Source organism: Rhinopithecus roxellana, chromosome 2, assembly GCF_007565055.1.
Source record: "Rhinopithecus roxellana isolate Shanxi Qingling chromosome 2, ASM756505v1, whole genome shotgun sequence".
Taxonomy (NCBI): domain Eukaryota; kingdom Metazoa; phylum Chordata; class Mammalia; order Primates; family Cercopithecidae; genus Rhinopithecus; species Rhinopithecus roxellana.
The window spans coordinates 1,562,905-1,585,815 of record NC_044550.1 but is presented as its reverse complement, the minus strand read 5'-3'; the positions used below and the strand labels follow the sequence as shown (position 1 = coordinate 1,585,815).

Sequence of the window (22,911 nt, the reverse complement as noted above, 5' to 3'; positions counted from 1 at the left end):
TGAGAGGACCACAATAAAGGGATCTTTAAAAAATTAACTAGATTCTTCATGCAAATGCAATGAAGATCCTAATTACTGAGACTGACTAACTTCAACAGAAGCACAATTAAATTGTCACATGAACATTCTCTGAATGACTGTGGAGGAGGGAGTGTGGGGCAGAAACAACACAAGGATCGTCGTCACGCATGCTCAGGGCTTTGAAAAGAAAAAAATATATTCATTCTCTGTGAGGCAAAATGATAGTGTCACCTGGCAGAGGCCTTTTCAAATCCTAAATATTAAAACAATCGCATGACTAAAATAGTTGAGGAGGCAAAGGAGCAGATCAGCAGACTGCTCATGGCCCAGCAATCTTTGATCCAGTGTAAATTGGAAGAACAATCCACAGCAAAAGAGCCCCTGGTGTGACTTGTAATTAGGTTTATGCTACCAATGAAATAAGCTCATTAAGGAATGTTAAAAATGTAAATATAATTGTAAAACCAAATTATCTGAAAATGTAGGTTTAAAAACAGAAAATGAAGCATGGTAAAATGGTGACGGGCAGTTTAAAGGAAAATGCAATGATCCCAGACAAACATTTTGCTTAAACCTAGTAATCCTTTGTACCTTTATAGACAGATTATGGTGGATGGTGAGCAGTTACTTTGAAGTATTTAGTTTTCCAGGGGGTCATAACCCTCCATCCAGCAGACCACATTTGGGATTCTCTTTCAGGGTAATAACTCTGTTGCTTTTGTGCAGCAACATGTACTGAAAAAAAGCTTGTATTGATTCTTTGGATTTTTCAAGTTAATAGGTAAAAGGTTTGTTCTAGGGAAAAGCAGACATCTTTGGTTATGAGTAAAGGCCTAGCATGTTGAACATATAAAACAGAGAAGGGAAAGGATTCTATTATGATTCCTAAAACACAAAGACTTGTGGATAATGAACTAAGAGAAGGCGTCATAAATAAACAGTTTACTGTATTTTTGATTTTCACATTTTAGAAACCAAATCTTTCAGGAAACTAGTGAAAAGACTAATGTAAAAAACTACCATTAATTGACTAAATAATGGTCCAGTCATACCAGTTCTTATCCTGAACTGAGTGAGAGGGGACTGAAGCAAAGAAAATGGCTTTGAATAATGACCGCACAGAACATTTTCCCAAGAAATAAAGGGATAATCTAAGAATTAACATTATTCAGTTATACTAGTCCTGAGAACCCAGATGAATAGATTGCTTGTCATCTAATTCAAAATAAGCTACTTAAACTTTCATATTAATAAACTGTGGCTACAATAGTATGAAAATACCAAGTCCTGAGGATGTTCATTAGAAGTCAAGGTAAGCCAATAAAATCACCACCATAAACCAAGCCAATGGTGTATAATTTTCTTTGAGAAGCTGGAGAAGATTTTGTGTCTGGGGGAGACTTTATGGATTGAATGACCTTCGTTTCCCACCATCCCCTTGAATGTAGAGATTTAAAGGGGAACAAGAGGAAAACAAAATAGGACAAGACAGACATACTGCTTCTGAAAATTAACATTCTCTCAAAGAAATAGGATTATCAGGTGACTCTAGTAATAAGCCCTCACACCTCACTTAATACCCACCCATGCCTCTCTGACTTGAGAAAGTATAAGATCACAAACCCACCCATACCTCTCTGACTTGAGAAAGTGTAAGATCTCAAACCCACCCATGCCTCTCTGACTTGAGAGAGTATAAGATCTCAAATGTCCATTTCTTTACCTTGTACTTAAAGATGACTACAATTTGCAAATGACAACATATGCATATATTAATGAATTCATATATACCTCAGGGGAAGAACTAAGTCTCTGGTGGGACTTAATTTAGAGAGAACAATATTAATCCCTCATAAGAGAATAACTTATTCATATTATTCCTAATTTACCTCATGAAAAATACTATTGTCTTAATTATAAGATTATTATTGCATGGAAATACATCCAAACAAAACTTAACTGTTTGACCATTACTAATGGCAAAATTGGCCGGGCGCGGTGGCTCAAGCCTGTAATCCCAGCACTTTGGGAGGCCGAGACGGGCGGATCACGAGGTCAGGAGATCGAGACCATCCTGGCTAACATGGTGAAACCCCGTCTCTACTAAAAAATACAAAAAACTAGCCGGGCGAGGTGGCGGGCGCCTGTAGTCCCAGCTACTTGGGAGGCTGAGGCAGGAGAATGGCGTAACCCGGGAGGCGGAGCTTGCAGTGAGCTGAGATCCGGCCACTGCACTCCAGCCCGGGCGACAGAGCGAGACTCCGTCTCAAAAAAAAAAAAAAAAAAAAAAAAAAAACTAATGGCAAAATTATGAAATAATAGTGTCGTACATCATTTTACACTAAACTCCGGAAGTCCATAGGGATAAAATCCCCACCCAATTCAATAAGTGGGACAAACATATGCTAAATATATAAAAGTTAGTCTTGTACTTTTTTATAAGTGTTTACTACTTTTTGCAAATCAAACCTGCTCATTTCATTCTCAACTCTGTAAGTCTGACATCTGTGGATAATTCCCCCTCTCTCTTTTTAAAAAATATCACTTAGTAAAAAATAGTTTGTTTAAAGAGGAAAATAGAATTTTAAAGGCAACTATACCTTAACAAACCTATTTTTATTGATGTCAATAATCAGGGAAAAAATTCAACTGAAGCCTCATTTGGTTTAACAGTTCAATTATTAAGTCCCTGAGCAAAATTATATGTCCTAAGTCAATAAAAATAGAACAGATTTTAGATAGCACCACTAGTCAGAGTACGTGTTCTCCCTAGCACACTACCTTAATTTGAGAACATCATTAAAATATCATGTATCACAATAACAGAAAGGTAGAGGCAACTCTAATGTCCATTGACAAATGAGTGGAAAAAGAAACTCACACACACACACACACACTCACAATGGGGTATTATTCAACCTTTGAAAAGGAAGAACCTTGAAAACACTATGCTAAGTGAAAATAAACAAGACACAAAAGGACAAATATTGTACAGTTTCACTTACATGATGTACTTAAGTGGTTAAATTCATAGAGACAGAAAATAGAATGGTGATTGCCAGGGACGGTGAGGAGGGTGCAATGGGAAGTTATTATTTAATGGGTACAGAGATTCAGTTTGGGAATATGAAAAAGTTCTGGAAATAGATGGTAGTGATGACTGCAAAACAATGTGAACATACTTAAAGCCACAGAATTGTACATTTAAAGACGGATATAAATTTTTAATGTATATTTTACCATAATAAAAATAAATAAATACGTACATACTCAAAAAATGCCATACAAAGTGATAAATAATAATTTTGCATATCTCTTGTCAAAATCAGAGAGAATTGAAGAAGAAAAAGTAAGAAATAGCTCAAAGGATGAAAAAATAGGACAAAAGAACAGGAAAGGGGAAAAGAAGGAAGGAGGAGGGGAATGAGGCATTTCTGGCAACATCAGAGCTGTCATCAATACATGTCTTTTTTCACCTCCTAGGTCAGAATTAGAAAGTCATTTCTGATGATGAAGGTCTGCCTGCTGGACAAGATTTTTATTCTTTTAACTCCACACATGGGGCGAATAAAGAAGAGAGTGTATTTCTGTGCCTAGAGTTTTTTGTTTGTTTGTTTTTATTCCTGAATTAGGCAAGGGTGAGGGGTGAGGGCAGTGGGCACACCTGCATAAGCAAAAGAAAATAAAGAAAAATTTCCCATAACATAGTTCGATGCTAGAGCCAGGCTATCTGCTTTTAGATCTTGACTCCACAATTTATAGCCATGACTTTGTCTGGCAAAGGTGACTTCCTCATCTACAAAGCATCTACAATAATATTATCTACCTCACACGATTGTCGTGAGACTAAATGTTTTAATAAAAGTAAAATACTTGCTGCTATCACTGCTCATAATAATGAAATTATTCAGAGTTAAGTGGGATTTTTTTTGAAGAGGATATATATATATATAATATGGCCTCAATTTTTTTTGCCTCAGATACAAAGAGACACAACTCCTGTTTTGCTTCTTTAATGACCTGATAAATTCATCTCAACCATAATTGCTTGTATGTTTCAAGTCAATAATTTCCATAAAGCCAATACAGAAGACCATCATCATCATTTATGGTCAATTCAGATGATGGAGCTTGCCTCTCAGGAAAAAATAATATTGAGAATGTCTCTACAGTCTTAAGAAGCCATGAACATAAATACTTCTAAAGTGTTATAGAATCTGTTTATTAAAATCTTTATTTTTTCTAATCAAGCTAAAAAGAGAAGTTTTTAATCAAATTATTAATTTGAGAGACTATAATTGGCATGTAGTTCACTAGTCATAAATGAGAAAATAATTCAAGGGAAATATATACAACATGAAAAAAGATAATAAAAATGGGAAGAAATAATTTACACTTAGTGAAAAGATTCGTGATATGTAACTTATATTTAAATAAAGCATTAGACATTTGATATTTAGCTTTGGCTAACAGTCCAAAAGACAAGTTCATCTCAATACTTATTTCCTTAAGAAAATCACTGTTTTATTTCCTAACAACAAAATAATTTATGTGTGTGGTTCTTTTTTTGTAGTATACCTTTGTATACTTAATTCTTTTACAGAATTTTATATAATGTTCAAACTGAGATAAAAATATCAGTTTTGTAAAAGAATCATACAAATAAATTGATATTTAAAACAATTTTTTGAAAAGCAATTATGCAAAGCTCAGATCATGGGGAATTTCAGATACTTTGATTCATGGTTAGACTTTAAGAAGAAACCCTTTCTTATGTACCAACATTTGCAATTAAAATATTTTCGTCAGGCCTAATTAATTTGCTTTCTGTAGTGGGAACAATGTGGTGAATGTAGTTGAGTTTTCGATGATAGATGACTGTAGAGTGCCTCGCAGCCACAAATTACTGTCTATACACAATAGTGTCAGTGTAAAGTTTTAGGAGATCAAGCCGAATGTATGTCCATCACAGGATGTGCATAGAGTTTGCTGCTTGGATCCAACCTATTTTCCAATTTTAAAGTGAAAATTTCCAATTTTTAAAGTGGTACATCGAATTAAATATGTATAACGTATATCTTTTACAAGTAATGATTGTTAAAGTCAACCTTTAATACAACCTTTTTCATAAATTTGTTTTATTTTACCTAATTTTATTTTTTGTTTCCCCCTTCCCCGCATAACTGTGACTTGAGCATATTCCGGGCATTGTAAACTGTTTCTATTCCAGTAGGTGTCAGGCTTTCCCAGCGTGCAGACCACAAAGGCAGGCTAACAATGCCGTGATGCAGAATTCTATGCTTAATCCAGTTCCTGTAAACTGACTTTTTTAGCATTTACCCTCAAATAATCAACTTAAAATTACAGTTTTATATTCAGAAAAGCAGAAGGTGTGCGAATACAAAAAGTTCCCACTTAATTATTAGGAATATATAAGCACTCATTAAATTCTAGCATATGAAACGCAATATATATTTATAGTAACGTAGTAGAAACAGCAAAGTAATGAAATAAAGAATGCGATGAATGAGTAAAAGCTGATAGAGAATACACTTTATATAGTGTTTATTTCACTGGAGGTAATGTAATAGAGACGTCTATTTCACAAAGATATAAGAAAACACCCTTTAGTATAATGGTTTCTCTTTAGAATTTTACAGCATGTAAAAATTACCCATTTTGGATGTTATTAGCCCTAATAATAACTTTGCAAACAACACAAAAATTTAGCTGATCAGATAATTCACTTCTAAAACCTATTCATAATTCACACAAAATGAGCAGAAAAAAATGTCTATTATGATAGACAGTAGAATTAATTTAATGATTAATTTTCGTAATTTTAAAATAATTTTCAAATTTGTCATTAAACTCAGAAAAAAACTTCCTGTTTTTTTCTGCATATTCAAATTTTACCTTCCTCTGACCCTTCTCATTAATATGTTAACATATGTATGACCCCTCTGTATATAAAATAAAATATAATAAGAAACAAACACAAAAAATAAATAACTTTTGGACCAGCCTTGGCTGCTGACCACTTTCTCCTTTTTTTTTCATAAAAGCCCTTCTTAATTGAGTTGGCTTTAACGGCTCTTTTTTGCCCTCCTTCATACCTCAATTTTCTCAGGCCAGAGCACGGTGCTCACTCAACTACTTATCAGTTCCATGTCACTGAAATACTATTTTTCAGTGCTCATTTTGTCTTTTTCAGCAGCATTTCACACTGTTGATCACTTACCTCCTTATTAAAATATTTTCTTCCTTTGCTCTATGACACCACACTTTTATAGTTTCCTTCCTAACTTCTCTGGTCACCCCATTTAAGGCTGTATTGCTGGCATCCACCACTATCAGTTAATCAAATATTAGAGATTCTCTGTTCATAATTCTAGGTCCTTCTTTCTTTCAGTATCATCCACATTCATGACAATACATTTCTGAAAACCAATGCTTTGCCAAATTTATATCTCTAGCCTTGATCTCCCCTCTGGATGCCAAACCCATCTAATAATCCATGATTTTACAGAGTTTTATTGAGCCCTTTCTATGTGCCTGGCACTGTTCTAGGCAGCAAATAGAGTAGTAATAAGACAGGCAAGGTCCCTGTTTTCATCGGATGTATTGCGGAAATACATAAAATACACTGTTGTCTATATAAATAGAATAATTTCAAGTAATTCCTACAAAGAAAAAATAAGGGTGACAAAATAAGGAATGGCAAGTGAGAGAATAGTTAACTTTACATTGGGTCAGAGAAGGTCCTTTTGAGGAGGTGACATTAAAGCTGGAGGTGCAAGTGGAACAGGAGTCCTTCATTATAAAAGGTGCAGAAAGAGCATTCCAGCAAGAGCAAAAAAAGTTTCCTTTGAGATTTATATTAACTTGACATGTTCAATAAACAGAAGGGAAGCCAGTGTGGCTGGAGGAAATGAAGTGCAGTGAGCTTCGAGTGTGACAATGAATGAAAGACCAAATTTCACAGATTTTAAGACACACGTTTTTGAAATCAAGAATGTGTCTTGAAGTCAATGGCATTTTTCAGTCACAAGTGGTCAGATAGTAGTTGTTGCTCTTGCCTTAGAAATACTTTACCAGTTTCATTTATATTTTCTTCTTAAGTTTGCAAAAGTGATATGTGACCAAAATCTCAAAGTCTGAAAGACAAATCTAAAAATTCAAAGTAAGCAAGTATGATGTCATACTTTTCCTTCTGATTAGTACCTAAAAGAATGTGTCGCTTACAATAATGAAGTCTTACATTCAGTGAAATGCATTAATCTGACTTAAATGTTCAAAAGATCCCTCCCTTGTGTGGATCATGGATTATGGTAAACAAGGGTGGAAAGAAGTGGACCAGTTAGAACACTAGTGGTGAATAATGGCAACTAGAAGATGGAGAGAAGCTAAGGTATTTGGGATATATTAGAGGTGTAACAAGACTTTTTGATAGATTAGATAAAAACCAGGAGGGAGAGAAAAAATCCAAAGATCTGTCCAAGGTTTCTACTTACGGAACTAGCCATTCACTGATTTAGTAAAAATTAAGATACATGTGTACAGGGGTTGGGAATTGTGGGAAAAGTTAAGTAGGCAGTTGAATTGTATCGTGACCTCATTTCACCTATTATCCTCTCAGGCAAGGTTTACTGACCCCATTCACAATGGATAGACCGTTCCCCCTGTTATACACTACAATTTCTTAAGCTTCATTCAGAATCAGCATTTGTGATTCACTGTTATTCCTCCTCTCAACTCTGCCACTGGGCTGTTGGTTCCATAAGGCAGGACATGTAGGAGTTCTTGTTCATTGTTTTGCTCCCAGCACAAGCACAGTGCTGGGGACAGATAAGGTGTTCAGCAAATATTTGTTCAACATATAAATACACTAATCCTAATTTCTTATTTCCATCCTTCCTATTTCAAAGTGCTTGGTCACTGACTAATACCCACTCTGCCAGACAGGAAACCACAGGGCTATTGTAGCCAGGAGTTCCTGCAATGCTAAAAAAAAAAAAAAAAAAAAAAAAAAAAAAAAAAAAAGAAAAAAAAGCTACAAGATGAAACAAAAATATGCCAGAATAATCCTGAATAATCTAGAAAAGAACCTGTAATAAACACAAATAATCCTTTTACTAAGAATTATTATAAAATTCCAAGAATGGTAGAAAAAAATATGAGTTTATTCTAAATCAACCAGGTTTTTTTCATAAACAAGTGCAAATATTTACTTGGGAAGCTTTCTTCTTTATATTCACATATTGATGCTCATATTTCACATTCAGTATGATTAAATATTGATTGTGTACCTGCTATAAACCAGAGACCTTGCTAGCTCTGAAAGTAAGTCCCTATATGCAAAGACACTACAAATTCATTATGATTACTATGCAGTGTTATAAGTGCAGTGAATAGGGGAATTCAAAGAGACCTGTAGGAACAGTTAGGCCACCTAACTTCACCTGAGAAGGCTTCCTGCAGTTATTATTAGGTGTGAAAGGAGACAATGATGGCAAAAAAGGACCATCGTTAGTCAGAGGGAAGAAACGTGGGTTTAACAAACAGCATATATTGGACCAGAGAACTACTTATTTGAATAAGCAGGAAGTGGCAGAAGATGAGATTGGGGAGGTAGGCAGGAGGCAGATCTACGATGGCATCATGTGACTAACTGGGTGACTAATCTTGACTGTATTCTGGAGGCAACCAATAGCCTATGAAACCTCACGAGCTGGGAAGTGAACTGGTCACGCTTATCCTCCCACTTGTGATAAGAGACTGTACCTGCCAAGGGAGTGTAATGTAGGAGCTGACAGCAATGACTCTAAAGCCAGCCAGCTTGGATTTGAATCTTTGCCCCGAGCTTTGCTAGCTAAATGACCTTAGGTAAGCTACTTAATCCCTCTGTAAAGAATTAATGATAGAATCTTCCTCATCTTTATGGAGTTATAGTAATGATTAAATGAGTGAATATATTCACTCACAATAGTAGAGTACTAGGAAGAGATGCCATGTAAGTGTTTGCTACTATTATTATTATTATTTGCCAATCAAATGAAAATTTGAAAGACTTCTTTTGACCTTATCAAGGGTTTGCAACCTAGGTCCATAAGTGAAGCACCTAGGTTTTCTCTAATGCCATTGTCATTTGCATGGCTTAATGAGTAAGGAATCTAGGTAATGGAAAGGATTGCAAAGAAAACCTCAAGCTCTCCAGGACCTCAAATGACAGAATCCCTACATGGAGTTGGTACTTTTCTATAGAAAGAATTGAAGAATATTTTTGTTGGAAAATTCATAGGATAAAGTTCTGTTCAGCAAGTTATACCTTTAATATTGTTTTCTCATAGAGCATATTAAAATTTTTTGAAGTCTGGTAGGTGTGTTAGTGTTTGCTTTTTATAGCGAATATTCCTTAGAGGCAGGAATTATTATTACTTTTTAAATTCTGTGTGTCCCAAAGCCTAGCACAGTGCTGGCACATGATGGGCAAATTATAAATAATCATCAAATAAACAAGCATTCCCAACCTTTAAAAGCAAGGACCTTGGATGAAACAACTAGCATTTATTTAAAAACTAGTATTGATCAAACTATTAGTTTTTAGTTCTAATTATGACACAGCTGTATGCCACTTTCTATATGGTATATAACATTTAAATGCTATTTTAACTTGAATTGTCTCTGTTCTGTTTATTATATTTCCCTTTCTATTAAAAATTTCTGACTGAGTGCGGTGCCTCATGCCTGTAATCCCAGCACTTTGGGAGGCTGAGGCGGGTGGATCAAAAGGTCAAGAGATCAAGACCATCCTGGCCAACATGGTAAAACGCCATCTCTACTAAAAATACAAAAATTAGCCGGGCGTGGTGGTGCGCCACCTGTAGTCCCAGCTACTCAGAAGGCTGAGGCAGGAGAATCACTTGAACCTGAGAGTCAAAGGTTGCAGTGAGCTGAGCTGTGCCACTGCACTCCAGCCTGGCAACAGAGCAAGACTCCGTCTCCAAAAAAAAAAAAAATTATTAGCTATAGCATCTCTGAAAAGCTCACAATCGTTTCCCATGAATGTCCAGGAGTTTTATTGTAATTAATTTTTTAAAATTTAATTACAGTCTCTAATAAAATATGATTAACAGAGATGATGCATTCAAGTGATTTAGAAAAAGTTCTCAATAAATGACATTTCTGATTATTATTTAATAGACAAAATCCTGTTGTCCCCCAAAATGAGAAAGATTAATACATGTCCGTTAAATGTTTTTTTAATGGCAAATCTATTTGTCCCAAAATGAACATTTTGTAATCTGTACTATTTGTTTTACAGTAAGCTGGCATTGTTCCAAAGTCCACTATGTGAATACTTTTTTAGTTACAATCAGATTTACTTACATATTTAAAAACATTCTATATCTTTTGAAATATAGTGAAAAATAGACTTGAATAATAAATAATACAGAAATAAGTAAATTCATCAGCTTGTATTCTTACAGTGTCTCTCTTCTTCTCACCTTTATATCAGCAACAGCTTTAACCAAATGCCTTTCACACAGCAGGTGTGTCAACTTCTATTTTTAACTTGTATTTTATTTTATTATTAGTAAGATGTTTAACCCCATTTTGCTCCCAAGACATGTCTGGTGTCTTGACTTTGTTTTATTACATGTAAAAATTATTTGTAAGTTTAGTTTTGTAACACTAAACTTCTAGTATTCTAAACATACAGATGACTCTGAGCCTTAAATGAATAAAATATTGACCCACCCAGATATTTTTTCTTTGTTTATTTTGATTTGACTATCACTTCTTTTGAAAACCCTCTTTAACAATACTCTTTTAAGTTTGTTTTATTTTATTTCAACCTTTCAAATTGCTCTAACTTTAAATTAAAAATAATCTGAAAAGTAGGTTTTCTGAGTCATCACATTCATGATGGCAACACAACTCAAATAATAACAGTACTATCAAAATTTGAGTTGCTGAGCACCTATTCTGTGAGGATCATGCACCTAAGCACATTTCATTCATTTGTATCTGAACGAGAGCCCTGCAAAGTTTTATTTTTATTGACATTCCTTGTATTAAATATGTAGTTTCCATATGAAGAAACCGAGGTTCACAGAGATCAATTGAGTTGCTCAAAATCATGGAACTAGACCATACTGAAGCCAGGATTGCACCTCTGGTGTGCTTGGTTCAATCTTTAACAACTCTTACTTTTTATAATACTGCTATTCCAATTTTCAAACCTGTTCATGCCCCAATTTTATTTATTTCTTTATTTTTCTCTTTCATATTGTGGGTATGGTTGGGAACACAATCAACATATCCTTGAGTTGAATTAAACTAACAGCCACCGTGGTGCTACTTTGCTTGGCAATGACTATTCTAAAGTAAAACCACCTCTATAAGTGAATAGAAAAGTGAATGATTATTTTAGTTAAAACAAAATTGCTGCATTTTATTTGTTCATTTTTCCCTATTAGGTAAACTAACAATAAATAACCTTATCTAACTGAAATGGTGAAATTATAAATATGATCCAATTTCATCCTGAATTTGATATAATTTTCTGGGAGTGAGGTAAATTTCCCTTGCAATCTTCTAGACCTGCTAGACAGAGAAAGAACAAAAAGAAAAGAAGATTCCTTACTTTCCTCTAGTTGTTTCGAAACTTGATTTTTGGTAGTCAGTTCTTTGGCTGGGACTGCTGTCACCCCGGCTGAGGTATGTTTCCCGTGGGGCTCGATTTCCCACGCCTCCAATGTCTCCAGCACCTCCAATGCCTCCAGCTCCTCCAACTGCGTTTAGAGAAGTTGCTTGTTCATTTGACTTTCTGGCAAAGCTCTGAAGAAATTTCAGTGTGGAATTGGAAAGGACCACTGGTTCTGCTCCAGGATTGAACTTGATGTTAGCTTTGGTTGGGAGGGTAAGATTCTGCAACTTGACCACTCCTTCTGCTCTCTCTGTGGATGTGAGAGTTTGGTTTCTCACACCCTCAGCAGGTGCACTTGTCTCTGAGGGAGGCAGTGTTGATTTAAGAAGACTCTCTTCAGAAGTTCTTGCCTCTGGAGCTGTAGCTATCTCTGCTGACATGACCCAAGTGGTTGGCAGTATTTGCAAACTTTGTATTTTATTTGGAGGAACTGAAGCAGAGGTCATAGTCTTCTGAGAGTTCCCATCCTCAGGTATAGTCCAAGAATACTTACTGTTGTTAAGACCAATGCCCCCACTCCATAAACTAGAAAGCAGGACAAATAATCTTGCCCCCTTCATCTCAGTAGTTTGAAGCAAGGTAGCTCATGTGAAATTTGGGGACAAAATCCGTGTGGCCTTTTTGATAGCTGCTTCCACACTGAATCTGCTAAGACTGAGCTTTGCCAATTTGAGATGTGTAGAGGAAACAGGTTTCTGTGTTTTGTAGTGTGCTCAGGAAGTTCGATTTCCTGTTTCTGTAGGGTTTTTCTGATCTGTGACCTCTAGAGGGATGGCTCTGTGGAAGTGCTGAAGGGTCTCTGACAAAGCTGAGGGTAAATGGGAAAACACAGGCAATTATTATCAGGAAAACCCATGAGAAAAATATGAAGTAACTTTCTTTTCCTGAGCACACCCATGTTTCACGTTTCACTGCTTTCAAAGAGAAATTTCGGGTTCAACGATAGATAGTGTAAAGTTTTGGTGATATAGGCTGAACACAGGAGTTTTAACATTTTGTTCTACTACATAAAGACACTGAGAAAAGTTTTTATGATACTTCTTATCTGCTATGCTCTATCCAGGGACCTGCATTTTGTTCAAGTGCATATCCACATGCATACACATAATCAAAAGGTTGTTTACAGTGTCTCTATCATTTCATATGGTACATATACCCTAAATTATAAAATATCTATCTATCTATATATATCTTTTTATTTTTATAAATACACTTCAGCTGTATCATTGCTTAACCTCAATGATTATAAGTAATAACAGAAAAGGAAAGTATAAGTAATTGAGTTAGACAGGTATACCAGGAACTCACTTTAAATTTTGCTCCTGGAACTTCTACCAGAGACACCCGCTAATGGAATAAATAATCAGAATTTTGCTTCCTTTATTTTCCAATCCTGAATGTCTGGTGGATGGGGGTAATCAATATTTTACTAGTAAGGGATAGATGAAGAAAAAGTGGAGTCACATAAAAATAAATTAAAATGGGATCATATAGAATGCTTTTATACTTTTACTGTAGGACAAAATTATACCAGTTGTAGGTAGCAGAGAACCAGATGTATCAAAGAGTTTTCTGTGGGTTTTCTTCTGGTAGAGATGTTTCATGAGATTTATCATTTAAATTCTCCAGCAAATCTCTGATCCTGACTTCAATTAACCTCTCATCTATAAAATTTCATGGCAGCCTGTTTAAATAGGTATGTAAACTAAGTTATAATAGTTCATTCATTCATTCACTCATACATTTATTTATGTATTTAAGCATTCAGTAGTTGCATAACCCCTCATTCTGTGCAAAGTACTCTCTTATGTGCTAGGATTATAAAGGAAAGCAAAAATATTCTTTGCTGTCAATTTGCTAATTGTCTGTTATGTTATTTGAAAGCTAAATCCATGTGTAACCAATCTTTCTGTCAACTTCTGTCCCAGGCATTATGCTCTTGCTAAATATTCACTCATTGATTATTAAACTATAATTAGATTTTTTTTTGTTATTAGATTATTAAGTTCCTTCTTTCAAAATTAGAGAACTGGAAATCTAATTCCTGCTTGGTTATGTTTTATTGTAGATATTTTCTCTAATCCTTATTCCTGGACACAGTGCACCGGATTTGAAATAAGACCTAATTCTTCCCTGGGCTACTAACTACTTGGGTTTAATATTTTTCTTCCCTCAATCTTTGCCATTTATTTCCATAAGTGTATTGTTGACCTCCTAGAGAGTATACAATATGGAGCTATTATAAACTAAGACAATCATCAGCAACCCCAATTGACTTTGATATGGAGTAAAAAGCATCCATTTCTCAGATATACCACAGAAAAATCCACAAACCTTACCTTAGTAAAGGACCAAAAATGTCCAGCACAGACAATCCAGGAAATGAGTAGTTACTAAAAAGAGCAATGAAACTGCACAACTGCCACAATACAAACAAGTTTTCAGTACAAAGAAAAAGGCTTTACAGTGTCTTTATCTGGAAAAGACAGAAGGAAATAGCTTTGGCTTATAGAAGAGAAGTAATTTTGTAAAATTTAGGAAAAATATTCTTATTTATATTCAATTTTATACCAATTTTCCTAGATTTAGTAAAAATAGATGAATGGGCTGTCTTGAAGATTTATAAAACTGCCAGAATAATGACATTCACTGATTTTTTTTTTTTTCCTTCTACAGTTTGAAAGACTGTTCAAACCTGGTTTGGCAAGTGAACTTTAGTGATAAAAGGTCACCCACTGGTTCTATAACTGATAACAAATAGTTATCCAATGATAATAAAAGCTGAACAAAGCTAAGCAATTCATTTCACCTCTTATAAGGTATTGACCAATAATGACTTTTGCTCACCCCCTCCTAGCCTACAAGTGACCCTGCAATCCAAAGGCTAAAGGTTCTGTATCTCACTATTGATCTACAAAGCCATCTTGTGCTTTAACTCCCCAGAGAATCCCAAGCTCATTTAGTGATTTTGGGTGTATGGATCAGCCCTTAATTAGTACATATAAAATACTCCAGAAACTGTCAGAGGCCTCATCTCAAATTCTGCTTTCTAAGATTAATTAATAGTCATCAAATAACAATTAAGAAAAATAATATTGCTGAGATGACTGACTGAGGAGTACTCAGTTTATTCATTTGTCTAGATACTCTAAACACTATTGTTGGATTAAACTATAACATCATTTTTGTATACCTGGACCCCGTCATTTGGCTCTACCTCCCATTTTCCACTAGGTTGTTTATATTAAATTATGTTTTACCATCTTGCCATTTGTTCACCATGAATATTTTGTAAGATAAAAATCATGAAATTTATTATATTATGTGCTATCAGGAGATTTTTATGTCATTTTCCATTGTATCATAAACACAGGATTCACTACATACTGCAAAATGGGTTATCTGTAGGTGATGAGATAATGGGTTTGGTTCTTTTCCCCCTTATAACCCATATGCATTAATTTTCTAACTACAAGAAAAAAAAAGATTATTAAGTTGAAAGAAAACACAAATGTGAGTTAAAAGATAATCTTAGATTGAGGAGTTCACTGTAGATGGTGCTGTGTATTATTGAAAGCCTTTTTTTTTTTTTTTTTTTTTTTGAGACAGAGTCTCCCTCTGTCTCCCAGGCTGGAGTGCAGTGGCGCAATCTCGGCTCACTGCAAGTTCCGACTCCCAGGTTCACGCCATTCTCCCGCCTCAGTCTCCCGAGTAGCTGGGACTACAGGCGCATGCCACCACGCCCGGCTAATTTTTTTGTATAGTTTTAGTAGAGACGGGGTTTCACCATGTTAGCCAGGATGGTCTCGATCTCCTGACCTTGTGATCCGCCCGTCTCGGCCTCCCAAAGTGCTGAGATTACAGGCGTGAGCCATGGCACCCAGCCTGAAAGCATTTTTAAAACAGAGTTATTATTCTCTGTAAAATGTTGGGGGTATAGGCTAACTTCCACCAGATTAGTAGGATTTTTCAGCAGCTGTTTATTTTTCACGAGAAATCCCTATTTTCTTAAAGTAGTTTAAAACATCCAAAACGCAATTGCATTATAACTTTCCTCCATAAGACGTATCAGTCAAAAATAATTGAAGAAAACAAATTTTAGAGTTTTTTCAACTTAATGGTGTTTGAAAAATGTTGAAAACCTTTTAAACTTACATGTGGACAAAGGGGGTTAGCAACATACAGCAAAGGGGCTGGAGAAGAAGAGAAACTGATTTCTGCATAATTTTGATGAGTCGATGTGCTAGGTAAGTTAAATTTGGCATATTATGTAATTCTTACAAATGTGTTAGGTAAGTATTCTATTCTCATTATACTCATGGGAAGTTAAACTTAAAGAAGTGAAATAACTTCCTAGGGTAGCACATTAGTAATTGATAGAACAGATATTTATGCCCGATTCTGATTCAATAGGCATTCAGTAAATATTTGTTGAATCAATGAATGAATGGATGAAGCTATGACCATACTCCTATGTATAGTGATAACACATGGATTGAGGAGGGCTCTATTTCACATTCTTATAGCCACACAAAAGAAAAAAGTAATCTAAATAAATATAATGAACTTGTTCCAGGAACACAACTTCAAAAGTCTTCTGAAATACCCTTTCAGTCACATTGCTTCCTGTAAGTTCCTCCTAAAGAAAATTCAGAAAGCCCATTGATTCTACATTATCTATTCTCAAAATAAATATGAGGTTTATTTTGAAGCCATCATAGCCATATTAGAACAATAAACCAAAGACTAGGAGCTGTAGAAAAAAAGATAATGAAGCCGTAGCAATGCTAGAAAAATATAAGATAAGCAAATAAATTGAAAGTAAGAAAATTTAGGTTTGAGTGGGTTGGCAGGAAAGGGAAGATGGACAATTAATGAATTACATAATTCTTAATATTAAGTGAGAGAAACATGTTAGTTTATCAGAAAAAAACCAACACATTTTATCCTAATATTAAAATTTTAGCTTTATAAGAACATAAGGAAAATACTGATGAAGATGACCAAATGCCCCTAATGAGAAAATGAATGTATGAATAGTTCACAGAACCATGCCATTGCTGATTTTACATTTCCCATTTAAGTAGAACAGTACCCTTGAAGTGAAAGGGTTCAAAACTCATTTCTTTTGATCATTTTAGAAATAACAATATTTTCATTTTCTTAATGGAAAGTTGTCTCTGGTTATCAAGTGATTATCAGTAGTGACTTCTGCTTCTGAAAATATGGAATAGACATATTTCCCTATTCCTTCTGCTAAGTACATCTGAAAATCATGGACATTATATATAGAACAAATAGAAGAAGATTCTGAAGGGTGGAGAAAAGAAGGCAGAATGACTAGGTGACCCAAGGAACAATTAAGCATTGAGTTCCCAAGTTTTCTTTTGCCTCATTTCTGGGTTCTGGGGAATTTGGAAAACTAGGAACACCAATAAGCACAAACAATAAAAGCCCCAATAAAAGCTTTCTTTAGGCCAATGACTAGAAAATTGAAAGCCTGGAAAGAAGGGAAAGATTTTTTTCTTTTTTTTTTTTTTGAGACGGAGTCTCGCTCTGTCGCCCAGACTGGAGTGCAGTGACGCTCTCTCTGCTCACTGCAAGCTCCGCCTCCCGGGTTCATGCCATTCTCCTGCCTCAGCCTCCCGAGTAGCTGGGACTAGAGGTGCCCGCCACCACGCCCAGCTAATTTACTTTGTATTTTTAGTAGAGACTGGGTTTCACCGCGTTAGCCAGGATGGTCTCGATCTCCTGACCTCGTGATTCGCCCGCATTGGCCTCCCAAAGTGCTGGGATTACAGGCATGAGCCACCGCGCCCGGCCTAGAAGGGAAAGTTTTTAGAAAATAACCACTCTACTCCCACCATACAGCACAGGAAAAAAAAAAAAAAAAAGAAAAAGAAAAGAAAAGAAAAGAAAAGAAAAGAAAGAAAAGAAAAGAAAAGAAATAAAAAACAAAACAACTCACCCTTGCCAGCAAAGCCTGAAGCGAGAATTAAACTTCCACCTCACGAGGTTGTAGCAAGGTGTCCCAACCCTCATTCTCCTGTTGGGGTAGTGTCAGAGAAGGCCAACAGAGGAGTCAGAAGTTTCTACACCAAGAGGCCTCGCCTGAGTACACTGCCATAGCTCTCCAAAAGCTGAGTGAAAGGAAAAGAATGAAAATCAATAGCTTCAAAAAGTCCTCCAAAGGCTAGAGATAAGGCAAGAGGTTGGAAAGATGTCTTCCAAGGTGTAGAAATCCAAGGGTGGGTCTGGAAAGAAGTGAGAATGTGCTAGAGATTTTTTAAAAACGATTTTTCATTGTAAAGTAGAAGAAGATTTTTCATTGTGAAGTAGTGTTTTAATCACCCTCTCTTCATCCTATTGTTGAGGGAGGAATTCCCACCTTAGGGTTATAGGAATGGGTAAACACATGATGTCCAATGTTGAATTGATGAGATAGGCAGCAGTTTATACATAAACTAAAGTCCTGGGGAAGAGGATACAGCATACCACGCAGGGCCACACCAGGGCTGCACTCGGGAATAGAGTCAACAATCAACAACGCTAGAAGGTGGACTTGGTAATATCAAGAGTATGAAGTGTCCCCTGGCTCCCACAGGCGGATGTGACTGGCTTGTTTGAATAATTCTGTGGGCTGGCAGGGAACTGAAACCTACTACTCAGGCATAAGCAGGAACTATGCCTGGTCCCCTTGATAAGGCAGTGGATACTGGACTCGGAACCTTATCCACAAGAGCAGAGTGGGGAAGGAAACTTTTGGATTAAGGCCATCGATGCCCTCTGGTTTCAGATGTCAAGACAGCACATAATTCTATGTCTTTATTTTAGGCCTCATATTACACACAGTTCAGAGAGCTTTTTCTCTGTATTGTCAAGGATAAAGAGCTCTCCAAAGCTTTGCCTGTGCTCAGATCTCAAACTTAGTTGAAAGGAAAATCCTTATCACACCCTCAAAGTATTTTAAGAGCATGGTGAGTTAAAACTTAACGCTACAACAATTTTGGTTTATATTAGACCTAGCTCAATTATAAATTGGGATAACTCAGCTCCTACACTAAAGGGCTAGCGGGATAAGAATGTCCTTCTCTGAGGTAAATATTATTTTCTATAGCTTTATTATTCTTTTATGCATAATGCCTCATATAATAAAAAATTTAAGACAAATGAAAAAATAAGAAAATGTAATTCATGGTCAAGAGAGAAACCCTAAAAAATCCAGAAAACACCAAGATATTGGAAATATAAGAGAGAGAATTTCAAATAAGTATGATAGAATGGGTATTGAAGGTGGGCAACATGTCTGAATAGAAAGAGAATTTCAGCAGAGATAAAAATTATTTTTTAAAAAGTTGAATGAAAATACCAGAAATAAGACATAACAAAAATGAAGAAGTCATTTGATAAGCTTAATAGCACACTGGAAATATCAAAGAAAATAAGAAAAGAAGATAGGATAGAAGAAATTATCAAAACTGAAACAAAAAAGATGAATATGTGAACAAAATAAACAGTGTCTGAGATCTGTGGAACAATTTCATATGGTTTAGCACACCTCTAAATGGAGGGAATAAAGAAGAAAAGAGAGAGTAAATAGTACAAAAGATAATTTTTTAAAGATTTATAGGTAAGACTTTTCCAAAATTGATGAGACACAATTGATGAGTTGTTGGAAAAAAAAATAAAAAACCACACCATATCACATAAAGGGGAACATAATTACAGCTGACTTTTCATTAAGTCAAATAGATGAGAGAGAGCAATAGAATTACACCTTTAAAGTGCTCAAAGGAAAAAAATAACTTGTCAACTTATAATTCTATATCTTGTAAAAATATCCTTCAAAAGTAAAGGGGAAATAAACACAACTTTAATAGGTGAAACTTGAAAGAATTTGATTTTAGAAGACCCACCCTATAAGATATAGTAAAGAAACCCTTCCAGCTAAAGAGAAACTATAGAAAAATGGAGCTAGATTGGCAAGAAGGAATGGAGAGCATCAGAAAAGTTTTATATAGGTAAACAAATTTGATATTATCTTTATTATTGATTAAAAAAGGTAGATAATTGATATTATCTTTAGTATAGATCCAAAAAAGATGAATATGTGAACAAAATGAACAGTGTCTGAGATCCGTAGAACAATGTCATATGGTTCAACATACCTATAATTGGAGGAAATAAAGAAGAAAAGAGAGACCATTATAATTTCAAATGTAATGTGAGATGATAATGAATTAAATTTTTTTTTCATTTGACTGTTGAGATAAAAATCACAGCAATAATGTATGGTGAGATTGATAGCATTTGTAATTAAAATTCAAGACAGAAGAACACAAACAGTCTGCAGGTGTGTAAATGAAATTACACAGTTATAAGGAGATTCTGATGTTATATGTGAAAAGTAAAATGTTATTTGAAAATATACTAGAATAAATTAAAATTCATATTTTAATTGTTAGAACAAAAATGTAGCTTAAAAATCAATACAGGATTACAATGGAACATTTAGAAAGTACTCACTTCATATAAAAAGGGAAAGAAAGGAGGAAAGGAGACTCAGTCAATCAAGAACACCTAATACTGAATATAAATGCACCTAGTAGTGTTTCAAAATATGTGAAGCCAAAATCACTGTAAATGTGTGGATTTATTTCTGGGTTCCCTATTCCATCAGTCTATGGGTCTGTTTTCATGCCAGCACCATCCTATTTTGGTTACTACATTTCTGCAGTATAATTTGAAGTTAGGTAATATGATTCCTCCAACTTTGTTCTTTTTGCTTAGAACTGCCTTGGCTATTCTGTATTTTTGGTGGTTTCATTTAAATTTTAGTATATTTTTTTCTATTTCTGGAAGAACGTCGTTGGTATTTTGATAGGGATTGCATTAAATCTGTAGATTGCTTTTTGTAGTGTGGATATTTTAACAATATTGATCCTTCGAATCCATGAACATGAGATATCTTCCCATTTTTGTGTCGCCTTCAATTGCTTTCATCAATAATTTTTGACAAAAGCTCCAAAAACATACACATGTTTTCTTTAATTTGTGGGAGCTAAAACATTTGCTCTCATGGAGGTAGAGAGTAGAATTTTGGTTATCACAGGCTGGGAAGGATAGTGATGAGTGGGGCATAAAGAAAGGTTGGTTATTGGGTACAAAATACAATTAGATGGCAGAAATAAGATATAGGGTTCAGTAGCACAATAGGGTGACTATAGTTCACAATAGTTTATTGTATATTTCAAAATAAGTAGAGAAGTGGATATGAAATGTTCATAACACAAAGAAATGATAAATGTTTCAGGTGATAGATATTCTAATTACCTTGATTTGTTAATTAAACACTATATGCTTGTATCAAAATATCACATGTACCCCATAAATATGTACAACCATTATGTAGCCATAAAAATAAGAAATGGAAAAATAAAAATCATGAAGCTAAAATGGACAGAATTAAAGGGAGAAATGGATAAATCTATTATCATAGTCAGAGATATTAACATCCTTCCTTTAGTAGACAAATATTCACATAATCAGCAATGATATAGAAGATTTGAACAAAATTATTAACCGATTGGACCTAGTTGATATTCATGGAACATCCAACAACTACAGAACACATACTTTTAAAATGTACATGGAACCATCATTGATACAGAATATGTTTTGGGTCATGAACTATTTCTCAGTAAGTTTCAAAGCATAAAATTCATAAAGAGAATATTCTATAAACACAAAAGTGTTAAGTTACAAATAAATAGAAGTAAGCTGTTAAAAATCCCTAAATATTTTAAATGAAACAATATACTTCTAAATAATCCTCAGTCAAAGCAGCAATAACAGGGATGTTTTAAATATGTGCAACTGAATGATAATCACAACATATCAAATTTTGTGCAATTTTGTCAGTTGAAATGCCTATATTACAAAAGAAGAAAGGGGGCAGGCACAGCGGCTCATGCCTATAATCCTAGCATTTTGGGAGGCTGAGGCAGGTGAATTGTCTGAGCTCAGGAGTTTAAGACCAGTGTGGGAAATGTGGCAAAACCTCGTCTCTACAAAAATACAAAAAATAAAAAATAAAAAAAGTAAAAAACAAATTAGCCAGGCATGGTGGCTAATAAAAAATAAAAGAAGAAGAAGAAGAAGAAAGGGATGAAATTATTGAGGTATGCTTCCATTTTAAGTAATAGATAAAAAAGATCAAAATTATCCCAAAGTTAGTAGAAGGAAGAAATAGTGGAAATAATAGCAGAAATTAATGAAACAGAAAATGGGCAAAGAAGAGAGAAGAATAATTTTCGAAGTTGACTTTTTGCAAAAATTAATATGATTAACTGACCTTTAGCAAGACTAATCAAGAAAAACAAGCAAGAGATTATAAATGTTAGAAAATAGAAGTAGAGACATTATAAAGAGCTTACACACATTGCAAGAATAGTAAGGACACATTATGAAGAATTTATGCCAATATATCTGGCAACTTAAACAAAATGAAAATATTCCTTTAAAAACTAAAACTGGTATAAAGAGACATTTAGAAAACTAAAAATCTCCATTCATAATAAAACCTTTCCCACAAGTAAAGCTCCAGGTCCAAATAGTTTCACTCGTAAATTATATTAAACATTTGAAGAAAAAACAATACAAAGCTTCATGGATTCTTTTCAAAAACAGAAAAGGAGATACCACATCCCAACCTCATTTATAAGGCCATAAAAACCTAATACCAAATATTACAAAAAATATTTCAATAAAAACAAAACTTCAGACCAATATCTTTCATTGACATAAAAGGAGAAGTATTAAACCAAATGATATCATTATGTAAAAGCTAATATATCATGATCCCACAGGGGTAATTCAAAGAAGTTAAGGTTCATTTACATTCAGAAGTCAGGCAATGTTATTCACCATATTAGAATGAATGAAAGAAAGAGAGAAAGACGGAGAGAGAAAGAGAGAGAGAGAGACAGAAAAGAGAAAGAGAGAGAGGAAAAAAAGAAGGAAGGAGGGAAGGAAGGAAGGAAGGGAAGGAAATGTATGTATATACATCTAAATAGTGTAAAAACATGTGACGAGACTAAACACTAGTTTATATTGAAATCTATCTGCATACTAGTAATAGAAGGCATCTACAAAAGATCTATAGCTAACATCTTTAT

The 22,911-nt window shown here is 34.7% G+C and overlaps 1 protein-coding gene across 2 annotated transcripts in view; it reads right to left on the bottom strand.

The window, feature by feature from the left end:
- Positions 1-17,798, bottom strand: part of MMRN1 (multimerin 1) — a 65,423-nt gene extending 47,625 nt beyond the window's left edge. The window contains exons 1-2 of one of the 2 annotated variants that reach the window (XM_030920570.1): positions 17,703-17,798; positions 11,672-12,542 (exon numbers count right to left, since the gene is read on the bottom strand). In XM_030920570.1, coding sequence (XP_030776430.1) covers positions 11,672-12,294 — 623 coding nt within the window. In that variant the 5' untranslated portion in view covers positions 12,295-12,542; positions 17,703-17,798. The remainder of the gene's footprint in view (positions 1-11,671; positions 12,543-17,702) is intronic. The other variant, XM_010376274.2, reaches the window with a different exon arrangement.
- Between the last annotated feature and the right edge of the window lie 5,113 nt (positions 17,799-22,911).